Consider the following 25,686-nt stretch of genomic DNA (forward strand, 5'->3'; position numbering starts at 1 on the left):
ATAAAATTTCCATATATATATATATATATATCAATACTAAAGGGAGCAAAGTATGCATAAAACATCATGAGTGTACCTAAGCTTAATGCTACATAGGTTTGGGAGAAGAAACGAAGCCACCCAAATGTTATGTGCCAACTTTGCGATATAGTTCAATTTTAAAAGGAGTTTTCATGTTTAAAATCTGCAAGCCTAGGTAGGATGTTAACACAAAGTCTTAAGGCGTATAATAATCACAAAAACATGTATGCCATCAGCAGGATGATTTTTTTTACTTATTCATACGATCATAACAAATGTAGTAAGCATCTAGTCAAATTCAAAAATTTAGCCAACAAATCTTTCCATTCCTTCTACAAGAATAAAATCAAATAACCATTATGCTATAAACAACATTAAAGTATTGATTTATTTTCCCCCCATAAATGTGAAAGGCCAGGGATAATTAACTTGGTGCACAAACTATGTTTTTGGTATTTCTTAATATATAAAATCCATCCCATATTTTTACAGTAATATGTACCTTATACATTTAAAATCTGGGTCAGTCATTCTTCATCTGTTTCATGTTTCCACGTGACAGCATCTGAGAATATGTGGAGACATGTCTGCTGCAAAATCATTAAGCCAATCAGGACTCAGATTTTAAAGAAATAAGAAATAACACAGAAGTAGGGAAACAGCCAAGTTAAGAACTCATTTACAGTCTAAAATTCAGCACTGAAAGACTCCTGTCTAGGAGTTAAAATATTTTCATATAATTGGCATAAACTTGATCTAAGAAATAACCCTTGATCTAAATTGAGATTTGGTTATATTTTAAATGAGTTACCTACATGACTACACAAAAGCCATAAAAATTCCAACAAGTTTTATAAAGATGTTCTGATAGAGCTTTGGTTATAAAATATTGGAATTGATATGCTTCCTTAGCACTCAGTAAAATGGTACATTGAAGTTAAAACGCTCTCATTTTATCTCTGCTAACTGGACAATGGAAAGTAAAAATACACACAATAATCCAACTACGTCCTTCTATTCTTCAAGGATTATAAAATAAATGTTCTTTACCAGTTAACCAGTTGATCTCTAGCAGTAATTTTTTTCACCAGTTAATCTACATCTGCAAATATGTTTTGCCAAAATCTTTTTAGACCCCTTTAAAACCACTTTAATACAAGGGCAAAAAGAAAAGTTCAAAAGAGGAACAGAATGAGGACCCTTTGAAACATACATCTAAGTTCTTTTGTAAAGGCAGAAAGAAAGTGAAGAATGCACATGCCCTTAGTGGTGATCCATTTTGAAGACTCTAATTTGCTCTTCTCGGATGTTGGAGGTATGCTCCTTGGGAATCCAGATAGGATGTCAAGTGTGTGGTGGCTTGTGGTCATAATTCGATGAAATAAAATCACAAAGCAGAGAGGGCTGGGCCAGTTAAGTGAATGCCACCTCTCACAGCTCTCATATACAAATATGAAGTTGCTGAAATCCTAGACAATTTTCTGCAAAGGGGCCAGGATGGGAATCCAATCAAAAGTGCTCCGCATCCTGCTGCCCCTCCAGGATTGAAGCACACCTCTCTCTTCGCTACCGCGTTACCTAAAACAAATCAAATAAGGGAGTATTCAACAATCCATACCCACCAAAATAACCATTCCTGCCCCCTAGACCAATAAGGTCCTGACTGTGAATAATTTATCAGTTTGTACATTTACCTATAACTGACCTCACCAAATCAACTGTCAAATTCTGCTTTGCAGCCTAAAAGCAAGAAATATAAAGAATACATGCACAAAGACTTCCATAAGAGGGTATTATGCAGTCTGGCTTTGCATTTGTGAGGTTATAAAAATCCCATCTGATTAGGTACACTCATCGCCCATCAATTCATGCATGCTAAGCATGCTTTGTTAATGGCACTAAAAATTTTTCAAATGGTTGATTAAAATCAGTGCATGTCAAGATAAAAATGTTGCCTTTATTTTTTTTTTATGCAGTTAACTTTCACTTTTGAAAATAGGTTATTTTATAAAACTGCTGTATTATGCATTAAAAGGTAGTGGTTGTATTTTCATTTTAAACATCCAGGCTCATTGCTTATGATCTAAGAAAATAGAACAGCAGTTTCTATAGTTGATTGGTCATATAAGAAATTTTATGTGTTAGCCAATATACCAGTTCAGGTGGAAAAAAAAAAGCATAAGACTTTAACATGCCTACACCACAAAAATATTTTTTCAAAGCAAATTATTTGATAGTACAGTCACCATACCTGGGCTTTAGACCCAATCAGCTATGTATGTAAACCTCAGCCTTGCTATTAACTGACATATGGCCTTTATGTATTCAACAATATTACTCCCCTTTTGTTTGTACTGGGTAACTACAGCAAACTAAACAAAACCCTGCCCTCATGGAGCTTACCTTCTAGTGCAGGGGCTGGAAAACTTTTACTGAAAAGGACTACATACAGTAAATATTTTCAGCTTTGCTGCCCATACAGTCACTATAGCAACTACTTAACTCTGCCTTTATTTCATTCACAACAGTAGCCATAGACAATAAATAAATGAATGGGCACTACTTTGTTCCAGACTTTATGTATAGATGGTGAAATCTGAATTTCATATAATCTTCATGCATTCTGAAATATTCTGCTTTTGATTTTTTCCAACTACTTAAAAATGTAAAACCCAGTCTTAGCTTCTGGGCCATGCGAAAGCAGGCCAAGGGCTGGATTTGGCCTGTAAGCCACAGTTTGCTGATCTCTATTCCAGAGGAAAAGATTGGACAAACAGGTAAAATTAATAATATGTGCTATGGAGGAAAGTAAAGTAGTATAGTAGAGGAAAGAAAGGCTGGTGAAGGGAAGGTAGAGGGCTGCTCTTCTATACAGGATATCAAGGAAGGTTGAAGGAAGTGAGGGAGGCCTGACTCACTGGGAAGAGAGGAAGAGGCAAATGCAAGGACTTTGGCCTTTTTCTGAGGTTCAAGGAAGAGATGAGAAATGCATGACAAGACTGAACTATCAACTTAAAGAGTTGTGACAAATAGGACAAAGATGTAAGAAAAAGAGGAATCAAGGACAGTTCCAAGATCTTTGACTTGAGTGACTGAATGATGGAGTTGGCCATGTTCTGTGATGGGGTAGATTGTCTCTCTTTGCCTTAGTTTCTTCATCTGCAAAATAAAGATAATAGTACCTGCCCCTACAGTTGTAGTAAAGAATGAATAAAATATGTGACTTGAATGACACAGCCCAGTGGTTGACACACGGTTTGTACTCAGGGAATGGTGGCTATTGTGATGTTAGCTCTTTCTGGATCTATCAATGTACATCCAGGATGTAATTGTCAAAGGCAACTTATTCCCCATGCCCAGCTCATTTTGGACAACTTCACTGAAGTTGGATGATAAAATGCTCTTGTTGGCCGGGCGCGGTGGCTCAAGCCTGTAATCCCAGCACTTTGGGAGGCCGAGACGGGCGGATCACGAGGTCAGGAGATCGAGACCATCCTGGCTAACACGGTGAAACCCCGTCTCTACTAAAAGACAAAATCTAGCCGGGCGAGGTGGCGGCGCCTGTAGTCCCAGCTACTCGGGAGGCTGAGGCAGGAGAATGGCGTGAACCCGGGAGGCGGAGCTTGCAGTGAGCTGAGATCTGGCCACTGCACTCCAGTCTGGGTGACAGAGCGAGACTCCGTCTCAAAAAAAAAAAAAAAAAAAAAAAATGCTCTTGTTTTCCTTTAACATTATTATTGTACTGATTACATGTGGAAGATTCATTGCTACTTCTGAATTTTGATGGATACAGGGCTACTAAGATGCCAATATTAGCTCTACTCCCATTCCTCAGGGTACCCTGAGCATTTCAAGTCTGACTATAGAGATCAGGGAAGACAAAACTTCAGGGTAAAGGAGTCATCTGAGCTGGACATTAAAAGACAAGTGGAATTTTAGAAGAGGAAGTGGAAAAAGGAGGCAACAATGGTATGGGGAAGTACATGGCCTGTACAATGATTGGCAGTGAAGGCCCATTTAAGATGCTTATAATCTGTATTTTGCATCAGTTTCCAAGGGGGATCCATTGATGATCTCTCAACAGGGAGGGAACCTGGGCAGGGAGTTTACGCTTGATGCAGAGAAAGCAAGGTATAAGTCAATTAAGGGTGAGAACAGGTAGAGAGTTCAGTTAGACTAATGGTTCCCTCATACTGCCTGTTCATCACAATCACCCTAAGAACAACTGTTTTAAAAGCATAGTTTTCTAAGCCCTATCCTAGACTTTTACTATACCAGAATATCCTAGAGTTAGAGTTCAAAACTGTTTTTTACATGTTCCCATGATAGCATTAAATTATTATTATATTGACAATGACCCGTGGTGATGGCCCAAGAGACAGGTAGATTAGAGAGGCATTTGAGGAAGATACTGAAGACAAAACTGTTGCTTCCGTTCTGTAGAAATTTTCCAATGTGAAATATTGGAAATATTTAGACAACAGAAACTTTGAAAAACGAAGTAAAAGAATCAAGTAGGAAGTCTGCAAAGAGCTACTGAAAAAAATATACTGTACTCCAAAGCAGTTTTTCAACCTTCATACTATTGACATTTGGGGTCAAATAATTGTTGTAGAGGCTGTCTGTGCTTTGAAGGATGTTTAGTAGCATCCCTGGCCTCTACCCACAAGATGCCAGTAGCATCCTCACAATGTGTGATGACCAGAAATATCCAAGACATTGCCAAATGTCTACTCAGGGGCAAAACTGCCTCTGGATGAGAACTACTACTCTAAAGACATAGCTTTTCACCCTTAGTAGAGGATTCAAAAATAAGAACATTAAAAAGTCTAAAATGTCTCAAGGTTCAAAGTGATTTGCTTCTACTCACAAACAAGATATGGCAAATGATTGGCTTCGATGCTAAGAAGACATCATACCCTTGTTAGAAGGCTTAACAATGGCAACCCCAGATAGTGAAAAACTCCTTAGCACAGAGAATGCAGCAAAACCCAGATTTCAATTAAGGCAGGTCCATAGAGAGGGTCATATTTTCCCACAAGAAACAGTAGCTCTAGAGACGCTGAAAACTATGTTGTCAGAGTAAACTCAATGCCAATATTTTATACCTGGAAAAGATGACTAGTTAGGGAATTATCCTCTCTCTTTTCATATCTTCATCTAAAGCTATTAATATTCAAGTTAACTGCCAACTATTTTCATATTTGCATTTAAATGGAAAATAAAATTCTGACATAGCTGGCTTACTGGAGACCATCTTACTTTAGCCCTTCTGTGTTTTGATGCTGCTGTGCATGAACTGTTTAAAGAAAATTGAAACTATTTTGTTATATAGTTTAGTTAACATATCCTCTAGGGAAACAATTGCTCTGCTTTTCTAGGACCTCTGTCTTACCTGTGGTGTAAGGTCAGTAACAATTTTAAGAAAAAGATACAACTGGAAGCTAGTCACAGACCCACAAATGAATTTACTCTATGTGCATAAGATCCATAAAAGATATAAAATGTTTTATGCAGTTCAAGTCACACTGACTTGGATTAATAAAGGAAACAAAGTTTTATGACTTCAAGATTATTCTCAAGTGACATATCACTAAAAAAGCAGCCCAAGTATCATGATGGCTTGGGGAACTGTATTATCTTTCTACAACTTTTCAAAGTGCTAAATGAAATGTCACTACCATTGAGGATTTAGCTAGAGCAAACTTACATTCCCAGCACTGAGCCAAAATGTCCCTAAGGGTTTGCTTCCTGCAAATGCCTTCTCTAACTACACATAAATAGAGAGCCATTCTACCAAGAGAACTATAGTTGGCTTCTGCTCATGATCTTGTTTTATATTTATATATAAAAATCAATACAAATAGAATCTTCCAAAATGTTATTCCTTAGCCTACAAGAAATATGATGAAAGAAAATTTTTATCACTGATGGATGTAATACCCTAATTCATGTGTTACTCCAAGATTTTTACTTAGGAAGGAATTAGGAAAAAATAGGTGAAACGGCCCAAGGGAAAGATAAGGAAATTATCTTAAGGCAGGGTTTGCTTAGCAAGCATGCTGGGTCTATATAGGATGGAAGTTTATTGGGAATGGCTTAGAATGATACGAGTGTTGACCTCCTTGCACCACCAGTAAATGACTCCATGGACTTCTGCTGCCCTGGATATAAAAGCAGATATCAGGTCATTATCCCAGTCATCTCAATATCAGTAACAAGGGTAAGTTAGCTGACAATCGCAATTAATGTTGAAAATGGTCTTCATTTCGACATTCTGGTTTTACCTAGAGAATCAACTGACAACTATTCCATTGATAATCTGGGGTATAATATCAGCTAAAGTTCCCATTTAAAATGTTTTATACAATCATATTTTCTAATATTTTGTTTTAGACTTACTATCTTATGTTTTAATATATTTTACAAAATCTTAATAGTTCATGTTCACACTTAGAAGAACAGGCCTGCTTTTGACCTCCATGGCTGAAGATGAATTACTAAGCATTTAGAGTTCTCATTCAAAGTATTCATAAAGGAGACGACATAAGAAAGGCAAGAAGTCATTCACTGTATGTACTTCCTAAGGGATCAAAGTTCAATAGCAATGAGAACTAGAGTCACTCCATTCCAGTATGTCTAATGATCTTAGAATGACCTTGGTCATGTCAATTTTCATTCAAGAAATAGTTACCAAGGCATTCAGCTGGCTCTGGGACTGCCAGAGCCCAACATCAAAGCTCTCCCACCAGACAGAAAGTTCTAGGTATTAAGCAAAATATGGATAGCAATCTATGTAAAATGTAACCATAATAAATGCTCAAAGATACAGGGAGCATGCAGTCAATCAGGAAAGAGGTCCCTGAAAAAATGATGATTAACCAGAAAAGAAAGGATGGAAACATATTCTATGAAGAGGGAACAGCCAGTGCAAAAGGACCAGGGTAAGAGGGACTGACAAAAGGCCAGGATGTTTAGATCAGCGAGAAGGAAGCGGAGGTGGCTTAGCCATGTTACTCATTAAAGACCAGGCAGAGGCTAGTGGACCAATTACCAGAGGGTACCAGTGGAATATTTTGAGGTGGATTAGCTTAAAGGATGTGGATTTTACAAAATTACTGTAGTCACTGTGTAGGGACCAGACTGGGAGGCAGCAATCTAGCAGTCTAGATGCATCTCCATATGAGATGGCCGATTGGACAAGAGGAGTAAGCACAGTGTTGAAGAATCATGGAAAAGTTGGGTAGTAAAAATCCTAAGGACAGTATAACCAACTGATCATGGGAAGATAAGGAAGAAGGTAGGTTTCTGGCTGGAGAACTGGGTAGACAATGGTGTTCTTCAGTGACAGTGAGAATTAAAAAGAGGACCATTTGGGGAGAAAAGTGTTGGCTTCTAAGTCTTGAATAAGAATCTCCAACCATTAAATCTCCTTTAAAGCAATAGGTATTTCTACTTGAGTAAATCATCTGGATGTGGATTCTTGCCATGGTGTTTTGATACACTGGCCTGTCAGCTCTGAAACTTTTACTTTAAATCGGGCTTGTGAAGAAGCTGAAATGAATTTAGGGGCCCTGCCTAAAATAATGAATTCTCCCACCAAATCACTGCTCTATAAAATCTGACACACAGAATGATGCTGGGAAATGCACTTTTCAAAAAGGCCAAAGCCCTAAGGTAGCACTGCCCAAGCAGGTTTATCAACACATAATAATGTTTTCTTGATGGCAGAATAAAATCAAGGGGAGGAAGCCCCACAGTTGATAAATTGTAAATTGTAGTTGCATTTTGTCTATACTTGCCTTCGTAGTTTTGACTTTATTGCCACTGCTACAGGACCAACCTGAGTAATCTGGCAGCACTTTACAATCCTCTCCTTCCAAACATGGATTCATGTGACACCACCATTTCTGAATCACAATGGAAGCTGGAAAACAAAGGCCAATTAATATTTGTGACACTGTTTCTTCCTCCAAAGATGGACAAAATAAAACTCAATACAGAGTGGTACACTGAGTTCAAAGATTGCTATTAAATTTACTGTTAGTAAATTTAAGGAATCCCATCAGGCATATACTCTACAAAATATTTCTTTTTTATTAAAAAATTTAAAAGCAACAGATGTTGGTGACAACATAGAGAAAAGGGAATGCTTATACACTGTTGGTGTGAAGGCAAATTAGTACAACCTCTGTGGGAAACAGTATGGAGATTTCTCAAATAACTAAAAATCAAACAACCATTCAATCCAGCAATCCCACCCCCGGCTATCTCCCCAAAGGAAAAGAGACTGTCGTATCAAAAAGACACGTGCACTCATATGTTTATCGTAGCACTAGTAATAAATAGCAAAGTCATGGAATCAACATGTGTCTATCAGTGGAAAACTGGATAAAGAAAATGTGGTATAGATATGCTATCAAATACTACTCAGCCACAGAAGAGAATGAAATCCTGTCTTTTACAGCAACATGGATAGAACCGGAGGTTATTATCTTAAGTGAAATAACCCAGAAACAAAGTCAAAGTCAAAAGTCAGTCATTTTCTGACTTATAAACGAGAGCTGAATAATGTGTACACAGAGACATAGTCATGGAACAACAGAAATTGGAGACTTGGAAGGGTGGGAAGGACAAGAAGTTACTTAAGGGGTACAAGGTACACTATTTGGGTGATGGCTACACTAAAAGCCCAGACTTCACCACTATGTACCCTTAAGTTTATACAAATAAAAAATAGATCACTTTTGCAGTGGACTGCCCAATTGTAAAATAGAGCTGATGAGATCTCGGGCTTTGTGGTGGGCTTGCCTGGGTTTGAATCTGACTGTGCCATCCTCTAGATTAGACTAGTTCTCGGACTTCTCTGTCAGTTTTTTCATTTGAAAAGTAGATCCTCACCCTAGGATGTTAAGAGGATAAAGTTAATCCGTGTGTGAAAATCTTTGCTGACTTTGAGCCAGTCACAATAGTCTTAGAAAATGTCAGCTGTTATTATGGTCATCATCTTCGATTGCAGGTTACAATGGTATTGCAACTGGTTCTTATGTTTGATGGTCTCTGTTAATAGCAAAAACTAAAAGCACTAAAAATTTCCATCATACATGGTGTTCAGCTCTCCATGCCATTCTAGTGAGTGGCCAGCAACCACTTAAAGTCAATTACAAAAAGCCATAGAAAAGTTGGAGGGCATGGCATTCCTTCACCTTTTCATATGCCTGTTGGTCATTTGTATGTCTTCCTTGGAAAAATATCAATTCAGTTCTTTTCCTACTTTTAATTAGGGTATTAATTTTTGGCAATTGAGCAGGTGGGTTTCTTTTATATTTTGGATCTTAACGCCTTATCAGAATTGACTTGTAAGTATTTTCTCCTATTCTGTAGGTTGCTTTTTCATTTGATGTAGTCCCAATTGTTTGTTTTTGCTTTTGTTGCCTGTACTTTTGGTGTCATAATCAAAATATCATTGCAAAGACCAATATCAAGGACTTTTTCCCCTATGTTTTCTTCTAGGAGTTTCATAGTTTCATTTCATAGATTACATTTACATCCTTTTCAAGTTAACTTTTCCATATGGTTTAAGTCACAGGTCTAACTTCATTCTTTTACATGGGAATGTCTAATTTTCTTCCCAGCACCCTTTATTAAAGAGACTATTGTTTCCGCATTGTGTAGTCTTGTCACCCTGTCAAAGACTAGTTGACTATAAATGCATGGATTTCTGAGTTGTCTATTCTGTTACATGGGTCTATGTGTCTATTTTTATACCAGTGCCATACTGTTTTGATAACTATAACTTTGTAATATAATTTGAATCAGGGGCTGTGTGCCTCCAACTCTTTTTCTTTTTCAAAATTGCATTAGCTACTTGGGGTCTTTTGTGGTTCTATATGAATTTTAGGACTGCTTTTCTCTCTTTGTGGAAAATTATGTTGGAATTTTGTTAGGGATTGTATCTGTAGATTGCTTTGGAGAGTATAGACATTTTAACAATATTTCTCCAATCCATGAACACAGGATATTGTTCCATTTCTTTCATTAATGTCTTACAGTTTTTAGTGTACAGATTTTTTTACCTCCTTGGTTAAATTGATTCTTAAGTATTGTATTCTTTTTGATGCTATTATAAAATAGGATCATTTCCTTAATTTCTTGGATAGTTCATTGTTAGCAAAATGCAACTGAGTTTTGGATGTTGATTTTGTATTCTGCAGCTTTACTGAATTTATTAGTACCTGGTATTTAAAGAAGAACTAGGCTGTGCATGGTGGCTCGTGCCTGTAATCCCAGCACTTTGGGAGGCCAAGGCAGGTAGATCATGAGGTCAGGAGATCGAGACCATCCTGGCTAACAAGGTGAAACCCCATCTCTACTAAAAAAAAAAAAAAAAAAAAAAAAAAAAAAAAAATTAGCCAGGCGTGGTGGCAGGTGCCTGTAGTCCCAGCTACTTGGGAGGCTGAGGCAGGAGAATGGTGTGAACCTGGGAGGTGGAGCTTGCAGCAAGCCAAGAACACACCACTGCACTCCAGCCTGTGCAACAGAGCGAGACTATCTTAAAAAAAAAAAAAAAAAAAAGAAGAACAAGAACTAATGCTCCACTTTCTCTTCCAAAGAATCGAAGAAGAGAGAACACTTCCAAACTCATTTAACAAGGCCCAGCATTACCTTCATACCAAAGCCAGATTAGGACACTAGAAGAAAAGAAAATTCTAGGCCAATATCCTTGATAATCGTAGATCAAAAATCCTCAACAAAACACTAGCAAACTGAATTGAACAGCACATTAAGAGGATCCTCCACTATGATTAAGTGGGGTTTATCCTTGGGCTGCATGAATGATTAAATGTAAGTAAATCAATAAATGTGACACACCACATTAACAGAATGAAAGATAAAAATCATATGGTCATCTCCTGCAGAAAAATCATTCGACAAAATTCAACATCCCTTTATGATAAAACTCTTAACAAAGATAATTTTGTACTGAAGGAATGTAATTCAACATAATAAAGGCCATATATGACAAGAAGTGGGTATCTACACTCACCATTTTTATTCAATAGAATACCAAAAGTCTTAGAGCAAGCAGGCAAGAAAAAAATATAAAAGGCACTTAAAATTAGGAAGAAGTTAAATTGTCTCTGCAGACAACATGGTCTTATATATAGGAAACCCTATATATAAGAATAATATAGGAATTCCTAAATACAGGAAGCCCTATATTTCCTGATAGATTTGACTCAAACTAGGCTGCCTGTGAAGTCAGAAACTCAAGTTCAAACAAAGTTTTACAAATCCTAATAGCTACTTTTTATTGAGGGCCAGGCACCCTGCTAATTTCCTTCCTGTATTTTCTAAATTAAACCTCACTACAAACCTGAGGTTAAAAATTATTTTTCAGGGCAGGGAGGTGAGGGATAAAAGATTACACATTAGGTACAGTGTATACTGCTCAGGTGAGGAGTGCATTAATATCTCAAATTACCACTAAAGAACTTACCTATGTAATAGAAGACCACTTGTTCCCCAAAAACTGTTGAAATAAAAAATATTTTTAAAAACGTTTTCCTGTACTTCATAGAAATGAAAAAAATTGAGGTCCAGGGGCATTAAGTGACTAGAGCAAGGTCACACAGTCTGAAAACAGTCAAACAAGCACTTGAAGAGGGGTAGTCTAATGCTACAGCCCAAGTGATAACACTTATATTCATACCTCCCTCCTTTACGCATCTACTTAGAAACAAATCCTTGTATGGAAGGAGGCAAGCCAGTGCATTCAAACAGTTTCCCAGTCAGACAAACACTATGTGGCATGATGAGAGCACAGGATAATTTCATTATTCATTGAACGGGCCAGACATTGTAGAATCTTCTCCACAAGTGGCCACATTGTCCCTGATTCTGGCCAAATATACTGAGCTACTATCTAGTGATATCCATCAAAACAAATAGTACCTAAGTCAGGTGGATTTGTGATCTCGGGTAACCACTTGCTATTTAAATCAGGCATTGCCGACACCAAGAAAGGAATCTAGCCAAATTGGTTATTTATTGTGCCAGAGACTGCCGTGAAACTGGTATGGATGTACATAGCAGGTAAAGCCTAATAAAGTTATATTCTTGGCCAGGAATGATGTCTCACACCTGTAATCCTAGCACTTTGGAAGGCCTAGGCAGGCAGATCACTTGAGGTCAAGAGTTTGAGACCAGCCTGGCCAAAGTGGTGAAACCCCGCCTCTACTAAAAATGCAAAAATTCACTGGGCATGGTGGTGTACACCTGTAGTTCCAGTTACTCAGGAGGCTGAGGCTGAAGAATCACTTGAGCCTGGGAGGCGGAGGTTGCAGTGAGTCGAGATTGTGCCACTGTACTCCAGCCTGGGTGACACAGCAAGACTCTGTCTCAAAAAAAAAAAAAAAAAAAAGTTATATTTTTTGCAGCCTCAGTTTCCCCTTGCAACTTCATGGAGCTGTGTCACTTTCAAAGCACTTTTACTTACTGTTCCTCTTTTGATTGTCCCAACAACCTTCAGAAGCCAGAAAGGGGAGCCAGATAGTGCCACAAATAAAAACCAGGGCTTCCCTCAGAGTTAGGAAAGGGGTGGAGGGTGGTACTAGAATTTCTTCTTCCTTATCCAGTAGTCTTTCTACTGTATCACAATTTACAATAATATTTTAGATTAGGAGGTACTACACAGAGTTTTACTATACTCATAGTGCTGACCATTCATTCTTGTCTGAGTACCATGGATTGGTTCCAAGTGGATATAAAAATAAATAAGAGATGGTCCCCAGCCCTCAATTTAAAATACCATCTGCAGGACTAGAAAAGTTACATAAATGTTGACAGAAGCTTAGTTGTATTTACATAGAATTAGAGCTGAATTTAAAATACTTTGTCTTCAAAACTCTTCCTTAGACTAACTTTCTTCCACTCAGGAGTGAGAACCCATGTACTCTGGAAAGGTATCAGAGCTTCATGAAAGATTCAAAAGCAGTCTTGACAGGTGGCCAGAGGTCCACAACTGAAGACAGGAGCAACAGTGATGGTTCCACCTGGAAGCCAGCAGACGCATGTGGCTGAAGTGAGAGATCGTCAGGGAAGCCCTGGATGCTCAGATTAGGAGGGTGTCTGGGAAGGAACTATTAGGGGCTCTCGAGGAAAATTCAAGATTAGACTTGGGTCTCTCAGCAGCAGAGAGCCAGGGAAGGAGTCTGAGCCAAGTAGTGCAATAAGGTAGAGAAAACTGGGTGCCAGAAGAGTTTGAGAAGAACGAACTCTAAAACAAGAAGAGCAACTGAGGTGGGAGTGAAGTGAGAAATTGCGGAATAAATTCCCTGCGGAGAAAGAGAATGAATCAGATAATCTCAACCTTTCAGCAGAGAAATGCCAGCCAGCACTCACTTACTGAACCCATGGGGACACAAGGTACTTCCGATGCCAAAACCTAGAAAAGGAGCTGGAGGGGGGAATAAAAATGACAGATCCGGATGTATATCACAGAAAAATATGCCACTTCTTAACTACAGAAAAAAAAATCAGCATTTACCTAGTGTTTAGGGATTTAAATGAAAAAATTTAAAAAGGAAGCACGAAAGACCAAGACAAAACTCTTATGAGATTATCTACCAGGTTTTTCGTTTAATTGGAAAATATGGAGTGATGCTTTCTTCTAAAAACAGATTTGCCTCAGACTCCTTAAAATAGCAAGCTGCCCTGAAATGTAAAGGAGTCCTATTTGCAAATATACATTTTCCTGTCTCACAGAATAATACATTGTGAGGTGCCCCTATTCGTCAATGTGTTACCCATGATGGAGTTTCTTTGTGAAAGGCTTTATGGCAAGTGCTCTCTCAGAAATGACAGACGTAAAAGGAAACACCACAATAATCAAAACACACATTGCAAATTCCGTTATGAGTTAAGGATTGACTAAGAAACTGACAGCAAAGGTAAGAACCCACTGAGGGCTCGACCTGACAGAGAATAAGGTGATTAAACAGCCAGGAAATAATAAGCTTCGAGTGCACCTTCAGCCTCACTAGCAGGGACAAAGGACTCAGAAGTAGGATTTTATTAAAGTTACTGGTGAGAACATCTGCCCACTTTACTGAGCCTTGTATCCACAGGAAAATAAGTTTGTAGGAGGCATAGATATTTTTTTCCTCTTAAAAAATATCATAATACACTTTAAATGAGAAAGTGTCTTGTCACTTATATTTTAAAATAAAATTCTTTTAAAAGCCCCAGGCTTCCTGACTTACGAAAACACATAATACCCCTATCTTCAAGCTGCCAACCTGTAATGAATTTCCAGTTTTATGCAGAAAGAAAAAAAAAATAAAAAGACAGTGAAGCCCTCCCTGGTTTTGTGGTAGTGACTGGTATATTCTACAATGCTGCTGTCAAGGTGAACATTTCATGTGATAATTAGCTGTTTTGCTTCTGGTACATTTTCCTTACTCTCTATTGTATAAAATGAGTTTTATTTTGTATCTCTTGTCCCAAATAAACATCACTTGGTTAAACAGAACACAATTATATATTTATACAGTTACTTAGATAAGCCAGACTTCAAATTATAACCACCAACATGCTCACTTTTCCTGAGTTGGACTCTTACTTGTTGATTTACTTTAGCTGTATTTACATGGCGTGATGGTTAATATTATTAAGTGTAAACTTGAGTGGATTAAAGGATGCAAAGTATTGTTCCTGGGTATGCCTGTGAGGTGTTGCCAAAGGAGATTAACATTTGAGTTAGTAGACTAGGAAAGGCAGACCCACCCTTAATCTGGGTGGGCACCATCTAATCAGCTGTCAGCACAGCTAGGATAAAAGCAGGAAGAGGAACGTGGAAGGGCTAGACTGGCTAAGTCTTCTGGCCTCCATCTTTCTCCTGTGCTGAATGCTTCGTGCCTTCAAACATTAGACTCTAAGCTCTTCAGCTCTTGGACTTACACCAGTGGTTTCCCAGGGGCTCTGGGCTCTCAGGCCTTCAGCCATAGGTTGAAGGCTGCACTGTTGGCTTCCCTATTTTTGAGGTTTTGGCTTCCTTGCTCCTCAGCTTGCAGACAGCCAATTGTGGGAATTCACCTTGTTACTGTGTGAGTTAATACTCCTAATAAACTCCCCTTCATATATACATCTATCCTATTAGTCCTGTACCTCGAGAGAACCCTAATACATGTGGTGAAGGATATTCTAAAGAAAAGTGTATGTTTCTACTGCAACTATGAACAGAAAAATTAAGAAAACATCTTCCTAGAATATATGCCTTATAGAATATGCTCCAAGATTTTAACACTTTGTCTTCAGTTATTTCAATCATATTACTATTTTAAGACTCTGTGTTATTTAAAAATTAAGCCATTAACTTTTATATGTCGTGTTAAGAAAAGAAGCCACACCAACTTGACCCAGCTAACAGGCATAAGAGCAGTAGTTAGAGTACTATTTCTTTCAAGGAATCTTACTTGTTCACACATTCTGCAAACAACACAATATTGTTAGTTCCACGAAGTACACAGAGTACTGAGTCAGTGCATGAGTACACATACACTGATCTTTTGTGATCTAGGCTTGTCCTCCCTACTAAATACAGACCCACACAAGCATATCCACATATATTGGGGACCTCTAAGTCAAGGTTTCTCAACCTCAACAGTATTGACATTTGAACCTGGTTATTTATCGTGGCGGTCAATCCTGTGCATTGTAAGATGTAAGACAGAACTTCCGGCCTCTACATGCTAGACACCAGTAGCACCCTCTCCCAGCTGTCTTGAGACAATGTCAAATATCCCCAAGGGGGCAAAATCGCCCCTGGTTGAGAAACATGGATTTACAGTTTAAAGGCATACTAACTCAAAATGAGAGGTTGTGCTAGTTCATCCTCTCGCAGGATTGTGCTAGATCCTCTAGGAGGTTGTGCTAGACCTGCTCAAAGCTCGGACTTATGAAAATAATTCTAATCCATCATAAACACCATGCCACCTCTATTTTATGTCTTCCTCCCTGCCCCTACTATGGGCGATTCCATGAATCTAAAGTTTTCGCACCCCCACTTGTGAGTTTTCTCTCTCTCTCTCTCAAACACACACACTGATACGGTTTGGCTGTGCCCCTCACCCAAATCTCATCTTGAATTGTAGCTCATACAAGCCCCATGTTTCATGGGAGGACCTGGTGCAAGGTATTTGAATCATGGGGGTGGGTTTTTTTTCTTCCCCATGCTGTTCTTGTAATAGTGAATAAATCTCAGAAGATCTGATGGTTTTATAAAGGGCGGTTCCCCTGCACACACTGTCCTGCCTGCTGCCATGTAAGACATGCCGTTGTTCCTCCTTCACCTTACACCATGATTGTGAGGCCTCCCCAGCCACGTGGAACTGTGAGTCCATTAAACCTCTTTTGCTTTATAAATTACCCATTCTCGGGTATGTCTTTATTAGCAGTGTGAGAACAGACTAGTACACATACATGCATGCACACACACACAAATCCTGACTGACTGTGAGCTCACCATGAAACCTATGCTGACAAGGTGACCTGTCAAATTTAGGTATCACATTTTTTCTTATCAGGAATCTTACAGTACTTTATAGAAACTTTGTTCATAACACTTCATACTCTTTCTTATTGGCACACTCTCTTAAAATGCAAATTCCCAGAAGGCAGGAATTAAATCCTAAAATTTGACTTATTCTAAGGCCTCTCATATCAAGGGTTCCGTTTACCTTTCCAGTTTTGTTTTCTACTGTTTCCAAGCCAGACCAAGCTACTTCTAGTTCCCGAGTTAGCCCCACTCACTCTCATATGCTTTGGGCTGCCTCGTTGCCTAACTCCCTCCACCATCAAATCCTTCTACCTACTAAATTCAGACCCATTGCTTCTCAAGGGGCAGCATCCCTGACCACCTCTCTGTTCTCCTTTTGAGTCCTTCATTAATAAAAGTTTGTTTCTCTGAACTAGTAAACTCAGAGTTCCTTGAAACCAGAACCTGAGTCTCCTTCTCATACTTCCATCTGGCATGTAGGACAGTCAGACACAAAGGTGCCAAATTAAAACGATGAATGAACCAACATATACAACATACATATCCTCCCAACTCCCAAAGTGTTTTGGTAAAATCCTCTCTCTCTGTCATTCACATGTCTGCACTGAGAAAAATATCTTTTAAGTGGAAGGAGAACATGCCCAATAAAAAAAATCCCAATGAAAACACATTGTAAAGACAGACCCTATGTCTCATCACACAGCCCATAAAGCCATGAAAGTTGTCTGCAGTCCAAACAGTAACTCTGCTTCTTAACTAAATGAATTCTGACGTCTTGAAGAAGTGGGCTGGGTGCAGTGGTTCACGCCTGTAATCCCAGCACTTTGGGAGGCTGAGGCAGGCAGATCATGAGGTCAGGAGATCGAGACCATCCTGGCTAACACGGTGAAACCCTGTTTCTACTAAAAATACAAAAAATTAGCCAGGCATGGTGGCACACACCCGTAGTCCCAGCTGCTCGGGAGACTGAGACAGGAGAATTGCTTGAACCCAGGAGGCAGAGTTTGCAGTAAGCAAAGATCATGCCACTGCACTCCAGCCTGGGTGACAAAGCGAGACTGTCTCAAAAAAAAAAACAAAAAAAGTGATGGGGCATCAAAAAAATTTTTAAATAGCTTTGAAAAGTAACTACTTTCTATTTCAAGCTTTTGTTTTATTAATCTTTTAAACCCAATGCTCAGAAACCATTCGTTTTGACAAAATAAACTTCCTTGTACTACACATTTGTCTCATTTTATCATAAAACCATTCAGCATTATCTCCATAGAGCAGTATTTTGATAAATGTGTGGAAGATAGTTTCCACCCTAAAACAGACCTGTATATGCCAGCCGAAGATTCAAAAAGAAGAATGATTACCAGCTGAGTAGCTGTCTGTTTTAGGACCCAAGTAACCATAGCCTTGCAATCAAATAATTCTCTGTCCCATCTCCCAAATCCCCAATGTATATTAAAGACCCACTTCAATAACTCAGGGGAGGTTTCATAAGTTAATGATAACAAAAAAGTTTGGTAGAAGGGGAACAGCTAATTATTTTCCCTGTTTATATAATATAATATATGGTTTTACAGAAAAGCAATGAAAACACTAGATAAGTATCTGTGGTGTGGATTAACAGAAATGCAAAAGGATATTCCAATTCCTATGTCAGCATTAATTAGTGCCCCATGCCAACATTTTCCTGCCTTTGTTTTAATTTAAATGTAAATTCAGGTGAATTTTATATTTTAGATCCTTTCTATTCTTATTGACAAATAAGATAAGAGGAACATATCAGCAGAGGATAGGTCTTCTCCACATGCCAATTAAGGGCATGATACTGCATAATTATTATGGGATAAAGATTAAGCAGGCAAAGCTAAAAAGCCCTAATGGAAACATATTCAGATAAGGAAGAGATCAAAGAGAGATGAAATCAGACATACATCCCAACCAAAGCTTAAACTGCCTGCACTTCTCAGTGACTTTGATCCAATAAACATTTATTGAACACCGACTGTTTGCCAGACAATGTTAGGTATAGGAGACACAAGCTGAAAGACCTAGTCTCACCTTTCAGGGTGTTGGTACTTTCTGACCACAAATGTTACACACAAGTTACATGTTTACATCACGCATAACCTGCACTGTCCACTGTGAAGCTTTGAGCCACAAGTCCCTATTAAATCTAAATTTACACTAGCCACATTTCAAATGCTCCATAGCCATGGGTGGCTAATGGCTACTAGCCACACTGGACATATACATCATCACATATAGATATAGATATCCATCTACACAGGTTATCTCCGTAAATGTATATAGGGGGAACATGTGCATCATCACAGAGAGTTCTAGTAGACAGCATATACAACATATGCTGCATAGACTCTGCTCAGATGCTCCATGATTGGTCCACATCACACTTCCTATGACACTAGAGAAACCATTTAGTTAACCTGCGAGTCTGTTTTGCCATAAACACAACCAAAATGTCCATCAATAAAGGAATAGTGACCAGGTGTAATGGTTCACAACTGTAATCCCAACACTTTGGGAGGCCAAGGTAGGAGGATTGCTTGAGCCCAAGAGTTCAAGGCAGCAGTGAGTTATGATCATGCCACTGTACTCCAACCTAGATGACAGAGCAAGACCCTGTTAATTTTTAAAAAGGAAGAAGAATGGCTAAATAATTATGGCCTATCCATACATGGAATGCTATGGAGCAATTGAAAACACCCAGTTAGATCAATATGTACCAGCACACAAAGATTTCTGCAACCTAATACTGATAGGAATAAAGCAGGATGAGTGAAATATCCAATGTGATAGCATTTGTGTAAAACACACACTCATACTGAAATCTACCACTGTTTCCTACAAACCTAGCTCCAAATACACAAATATACAGAAATATATTGACCAAACACATAAATGTAGTTACTTCTAGGGTGGTGGCCAAAGGGGATTTGCCCATACATAAAATTTAAAACAAGATAGTCTGGGGTAAGGTATTCATATTTTCTTTATTAAGATAAAGATACTAATAGTCATCACTGCCCTATCAGTACTTTTTAAGTGCTTTGAATATTGTAAAACATTATTCTGGGTTAGACAGAATATAAAAAGAGTTCGTTAGAAGACATTTAAGGCCTACAGAGGCAAGCAAACACATTGCCTCTAGAGAACAATCTGTGATTAGCAAAGTCCGTTCTCCACTGTACTAAAACTTCTTCATGGGCCAGCCAATGGGGAAAGATGAAAGTAAGAGACCATGTCTCTGTCCACAAACTGTTTACATACTAACTGGAAGGCATACGTTTTTACAATAACATGGGCTGAATGTCATGAACTGGAAATGCAAGTTGATGCAAGAACTTACACGAGATTTGAAAGGAGAATAAGAAGAATTAAGCAGACCAGGTGTGTTTTATGGGGAGGAGGGCAACGATTCAGGCAAGGGATGCAAATTAGTAATGTGCAGAAATGAAAATAAATGGGAAGAACTCTGGATTACCTAGGGTAGAGTACTTGAAAGAGAACTGAGACACAGATCTTGCAGGGCTCTGCAAGCCATGGTAAAGAACTTGGAGTTTATCTTAAAGACAGTGGGAAGACAGTAAAGTGTGGTCTTCAGTGTGGGAGTGACATAATTCATTCTGTTTGTGTAGATCATTCTGGCTACAGGACTGAAAGTGGAAGCAGAGATGTGGCACACTCAGCAAGATCTAAGGGTGACCCCTAGACTGTGGAGGTAGCAGTGGGGATGGAGAAAAGTGGGCTGATTTGAGAGACAGCCAGGAGAAAGAATGGTTGTGATTTGGATTCAATTAATAGAGATGATAAATACGTTAGACTTCCCCAGCTGGAGGTGTAGAAACTCCGTGTATTTCTTAAAAGAAATTTTAAAATGCCATTTTTTTTAATGTTAAAGATCTTCATCTTTTTTTATAGGTTCACAATCCTTTATCAATAATCCCCAAATCCAAAAAGCTCTGGAAATTGAAAGGTTTTCTGTAAGATGACAGCAAACCAGACTTGAATTAACAAGTTCTTTATCCAACCTTATCCCATCCTGCATGAATATTTGCACATTTCACTGCAGATATAGTAATATTTCTATGATTATGGGGGGCAAGTGGAGAGTACATTAGGTCTGTAAGGTAATAGATGGTATATGTGCTATGTTACCCAGAAGAAATATGAGCAAATTCTGAATTCAGCAACACATTTGGCCCCCAAAGTTTCTGATAAAAAACTGTAGGTGGAAATTTTCCACTTTCACTTTCCTGCTTTAAAGGTGGCTGAGATGGTGCTGATACATAAATACCACTGTAACCACACAGCCCATATAGTTGTGTATGTCTATGTGTGTGTTTGCTAGGGGGAATGGAATGCAGGTAAATCAGCCATTCTTGTTCACTGTGCAATATGATCTGGAGTTAAGAATGTGTGTGTGTTTTAACTGCTGACCTTCAGACATGCATCAAATGAGACTGGAAATGTTCATTTTCAGGGAGGTTTGTGACACTGCAGAGCAACTGATACAGACTAACCCCATGTATCTGTTCCCCTGGGGACTGACACTTGTTTCTAACACAGCGTCTGCTGGAAGAAGCCAGGGGTATCAAAAGAAATCAATCCCAGGCTTCCATCTACAACCATCGGCACAGCACTGTGCTAGGGGATTTGGAGATTACAAATGAATGATACATGATTCCAAACTATTCCCAGGGAAGCTGTTCCAAAGACAATGTCCTATAAATGTCTGTTAAAATGATAAACTAGAAATAAAAGAGAGGATACCAATCTATGACACCAAGCATGAAGTGAGAAAGTCATGCTGCTAATTTTGAGTACAGAGTATAAGAGGAGGGAGAACAGGGCATCTGTGGAAACAATTGCTTTGGTGAGTGAGATTTGGAGACAGGTGGGCAAACGGAATTGACGCACGTCTTCCCAATTGCCCTATAATACAACTCCCCATTGGTACCCCTTGAGGGACATTATTGAAGACTTACCTTACCATCAAGACATTTTTGGAGTTGTATTTATGTTCACTTTGGATTGACACTGATCTCAAAGCAACCCTAGGTTTCTTTGGGTTGCAAAGGCAGCAAAGTAGGGAAATTCCTGGTGGGTTTTGACCTTTTTGAAATATCAGAGACACTGACCAGAGAGGTCTTACCTTCAACGCAAGAAGGTTGAGCCCGAGTTGTGCCGGCCACCTGTCCCGGGAAGCAAGAGCACTTGACCGTTTGTGACCGCTCTTCTATGCGGTTTTTATTGCAGCACCTGTGCACAGCAACCACCTCACATGTACCCTGCTTGATTTGGTGGTGACCTAGTAGGTAATGGGGGGAGAAAAACAAACCCAGTGCTGTTAGAAGGAAATGACACCACCAAAACCAGAACGATGCTATGATGACATTTTCCACCTTCCTGTGCTATGCTTATGAGTCTTTATAACATTTTATTTTGATAACATGTCATTTCAAATTTATATAAAGGTGGTGAGAAGAATGCAGAAAGCTTCTGTGAACCTGTGGTAGGCAGAAATTTGGCCTCCAGGATCATCACCCCTGGGGTCACACTCATGGTTATGTCATATTAATTACATGACAAAGGAGATTTTGCAGATGTGACTGAGATTGATTTTTTGTTTTTTTGAGAGGGAGTCTCAGTCTGTCACTGAGATTGGAGTGCAGTGGTGTGATCTCGGCTCATTGCAACCTCCACCTCCTGGGTTCAAGCGATTTTCCTGCCTCAGCCTCCCGAGTAGCTGGGATTACAGGTGTGTGCCACCATGCCTGGCTAATTTTTGTATTTTAGTAGAGACAGGGTTTCACAATGTTGGTCAGGCTGGTCTCAAACTCCTGACCTCAAGTGATCTGCCTGCCTTGGCCTCCCAAAGTGCTGGGATTACAGGCGTGAGCCACCATGACTGGCCAACTGGTTGATTTTAAGAGAGGGAGCGTAGCCTGGATTATCCAGATCGGGCCATTCAGGGCTCAAATGAGCCCTGAAAAACAGACAGATGAAGAGCTCCAGGTGCCATTGCTGGCTTGAAGATGGAGGGGCCACATGTCAAGGAAATGGAGATCTCAGTCCTACAACCTCAAGAAATGCCAATAACCAGAGTGAGCCTGGATGCTGATTCTTCCCCAGAGCCTCCCCATAAAGGAATGCAGCCTGCTCATACCTCGAATTTAAGCAGATGGTGAGATGCTGGGCAGAGATTCCAGCCAGGCAGTGCTAGACTTCTGACCTGCAGAAACGTGGTGCTAAATGTGTGGTACTTTGTTATGAGTTGGCAATTGCTGCTGTAACAGACTTCACCCAGGTTCACCAGCTAATATGTGGCCCCATTTGCTTTATCATTCACTCTCTCATGGTTTTCTAAGCCATTTGAGAGTAAATTTCAGACATGATGCCCCTTTACCCCAACTACTTCACTGTGTATTTTCTAAAATCAAAGACATAAGGTTACATAATGATTAAAGATAGAAAATTTGACATGACATAATGCTACTATGTAATGTACAATCTATATTCAAATTTTGCTAATATCCCAATAATACCTTTTATAGCTATTTTCCCCCTGCTCAGAATCCAATCAAGGTGCATGCATTGCACTCAATTGTCACATTTCATTAGCCTGCTTTATTCAGAAACTCCTCCTCAGTCTTTCTTTCTTGACCTTGACATTTTTCAAGAGTTACATGCCAATTATTTTGCAGAGTGTCTCTCAGTTTGGATTTGTGTGATGCTTCCTCTTGATTAGATTCAAGCAATGCATCTTTAGCAGATTGTCCCAGAAGTGATTCTTTATTCTTAGTGCATCATATCAGGAAACACCTAATGTCCTTTCATCCCATTATCAGTGCTATTACCTTTAATTAAATGGTTAGGATGGTATCTGTCAGGCTTCTCCGTTGTAAAGGTATTATTTTTCCCTTTATGTTAGTAAGCATTTTGAGGGAGATATATTAGTGAGACTATGAATATATCCCATTCTTTATCAAACTTTCACCTACTAACCTACTAGTTTTAGTATCCATTGATGATTTCCACCTGAATCAATTATCAATATGATAGTTGTAAGACTGATTCTATGTTAATGTTCAAATCATCCCAGATCTGGGCAGCAGGAGACCCTTCCAATTGTCCCAGATCTAAGCAGGAGGAGCTGTGTCATATTCTCATATTCTTTGAGAACTTACTAACCTTCTGACCCTCAAGAAGTTCCAGACTTACCTGGTATTTTCCCTGCCCCCATAATTTCTTCAAGAATTCTTGATTACTTTTCATGGGGCATCAGACTTAGAAACCTGAATCTCAATGTGTAGGTTTACTCATCACAATTAGGGAGTGACTCAGGCCCTTTCAGCAAATAGGTCAAGGAAGTATGTGTGCAGGTACAGCATAAGTACATACTGACATCTCCGATTCCAATCTAGCACCACAGTTTCTTGCTATGCTCCCATCACCAACCACCTGAATTCCATCATCCTATGATAAAGTAGTTTCTGTATTGCACATGTACTTAAGGGTAATTTACATTGGAATCCATTTATCAGTTGGGAGTCTTTTGTTAGAACAACAGAAACTGATTTGAGCTAACGTAATGCAAAGAGACTTTACTGGAAGATCAGGAGTTTGTAGAACGAAGAGTGTAGCTAACCATAAGTGGAACTACTCTCATGGCTCAACCTGAGTAAGTAATTCCACTCAATCTGTCATGCTGCTCCACACGTCAGTTCTAGGAAAGGGTGCATCTGACTGGCCTGACTTAGGTCACATGTCAACTGTGGCAGCCACCCTCTAAGATGCTCCCTTGTCATCCCCACCACCAAGTATTCACAGGTTTGTGCAGTCCCTTCCCACATGGTACCAGGGTTGGTCTGAGCAAAAGCATGCAGCAGATGTGCTGGTTTGTCCAAAATTAGGTGGCTGTCATCTCCAGGCCCTCAGATCACTCACTCTGGGGAAACCCTGGCATGAGCAGCCCTACAGACAGGCCTAGGTGGTAAGAAACGGAAGTATCCTGACAACAGCCGTGTCAGTAAACTTGCAAACAGACCCCTTGCGTGGGCCCCTCCCACATTAAACCAGAGTTACTCGGTCTATGTGACAACAGTATACCACAGCAGAAGTGATGGTTTGCCATGTACACGATTAGGTGATAAGACAATGGCACGCTCACTCACGTATTCATCTGTTCTGGGGGAAACCATGTTGTGAGCAGCCCTGGTTAGAGGCCCACATAGCCAGGAACTACAGTCTACTGCCATTGGTCACATGGGTAAGCGTGGAAGTGGATCCTACAGCCCAGCCAACAGCATAACTACACCCTCATGGGAAATCCTGAGCCAGAACCACCCAGCTAAGCCACTCCCAGATTCCTGATGCTCAGAAGCTGTGTGTGAGATAATAATGTCTGTTGATTGTTTCAGGTTTTCAAGATTTGGGGTAATTTGTTACACAGAAGTAGATAACTAATACACCTACTCTGGCTATACCAGGCTGGAGAGACTTACCTTTGCTCTGATAAAAATAACATAAACAAGATTGTAGAGGTTCTGTTCAGAAATTATTAAGGAAAGACAACTTTTTCAAGTACCCTCAAGTGTGCTCATGATTTTCAGATACATCCATTTACACAGAAATTGTTATGTGAATTGTAAGCAATTTCATCTACTCATTAAAAGAGGTCTCCCTGAGGATTCCCACCAGTTTAATGCTTTGCTTAGTTTCTGTTGATGCACGTGTTTCAAAATAAAACCAATTTCAAAATATTCCATGATTCAGACTTTTTATCCATAAAGACAGGCTTCCCAAACAACAACCTCTATATTATTCTGAATGTTTTCTGGACTAACCTTGTCACGCCATCTTCAATGTTGATGGCAGGAAAATTCAATTACTGGTGAGAACAAATGCTAAGGCAGACAGAACCAGCACCCAGAGAATCAAACTACCAGCAAGAGAGAAAGTTTTCAATCTACTACTTAAGAAAGCATGAATATGGAGAAGTGATTAAAATGATAAACCTAATTAAATGTTCATAACAAGAGCATTGATTTCCCATAGGTAGTTGTATACAACTGTAAAATTAAATAAATAGT

At 39.2% G+C, this 25,686-nt stretch overlaps 1 protein-coding gene across 1 annotated transcript in view; it reads right to left on the reverse strand.

The window, feature by feature from the left end:
• Nucleotides 1-248: 248 nt before the first annotated feature.
• The window catches only part of TAFA4 (TAFA chemokine like family member 4), a 189,426-nt gene continuing 163,988 nt past the window's right edge, over nt 249-25,686 (reverse strand). Inside the window, exons 4-6 of the mRNA XM_017859396.1 lie at nt 21,747-21,902; nt 7,824-7,948; nt 249-1,599 (exon numbers count right to left, since the gene is read on the reverse strand). Of these exons, the coding sequence (XP_017714885.1) occupies nt 1,588-1,599; nt 7,824-7,948; nt 21,747-21,902 (293 nt within the window). The 3' untranslated portion in view covers nt 249-1,587. The remainder of the gene's footprint in view (nt 1,600-7,823; nt 7,949-21,746; nt 21,903-25,686) is intronic.

The sequence above is a fragment of the Rhinopithecus bieti genome, unplaced genomic scaffold (genome assembly GCF_001698545.2).
Source record: "Rhinopithecus bieti isolate Rb0 unplaced genomic scaffold, ASM169854v2 scaffold_47418, whole genome shotgun sequence".
In the NCBI taxonomy this organism is placed as follows: domain Eukaryota; kingdom Metazoa; phylum Chordata; class Mammalia; order Primates; family Cercopithecidae; genus Rhinopithecus; species Rhinopithecus bieti.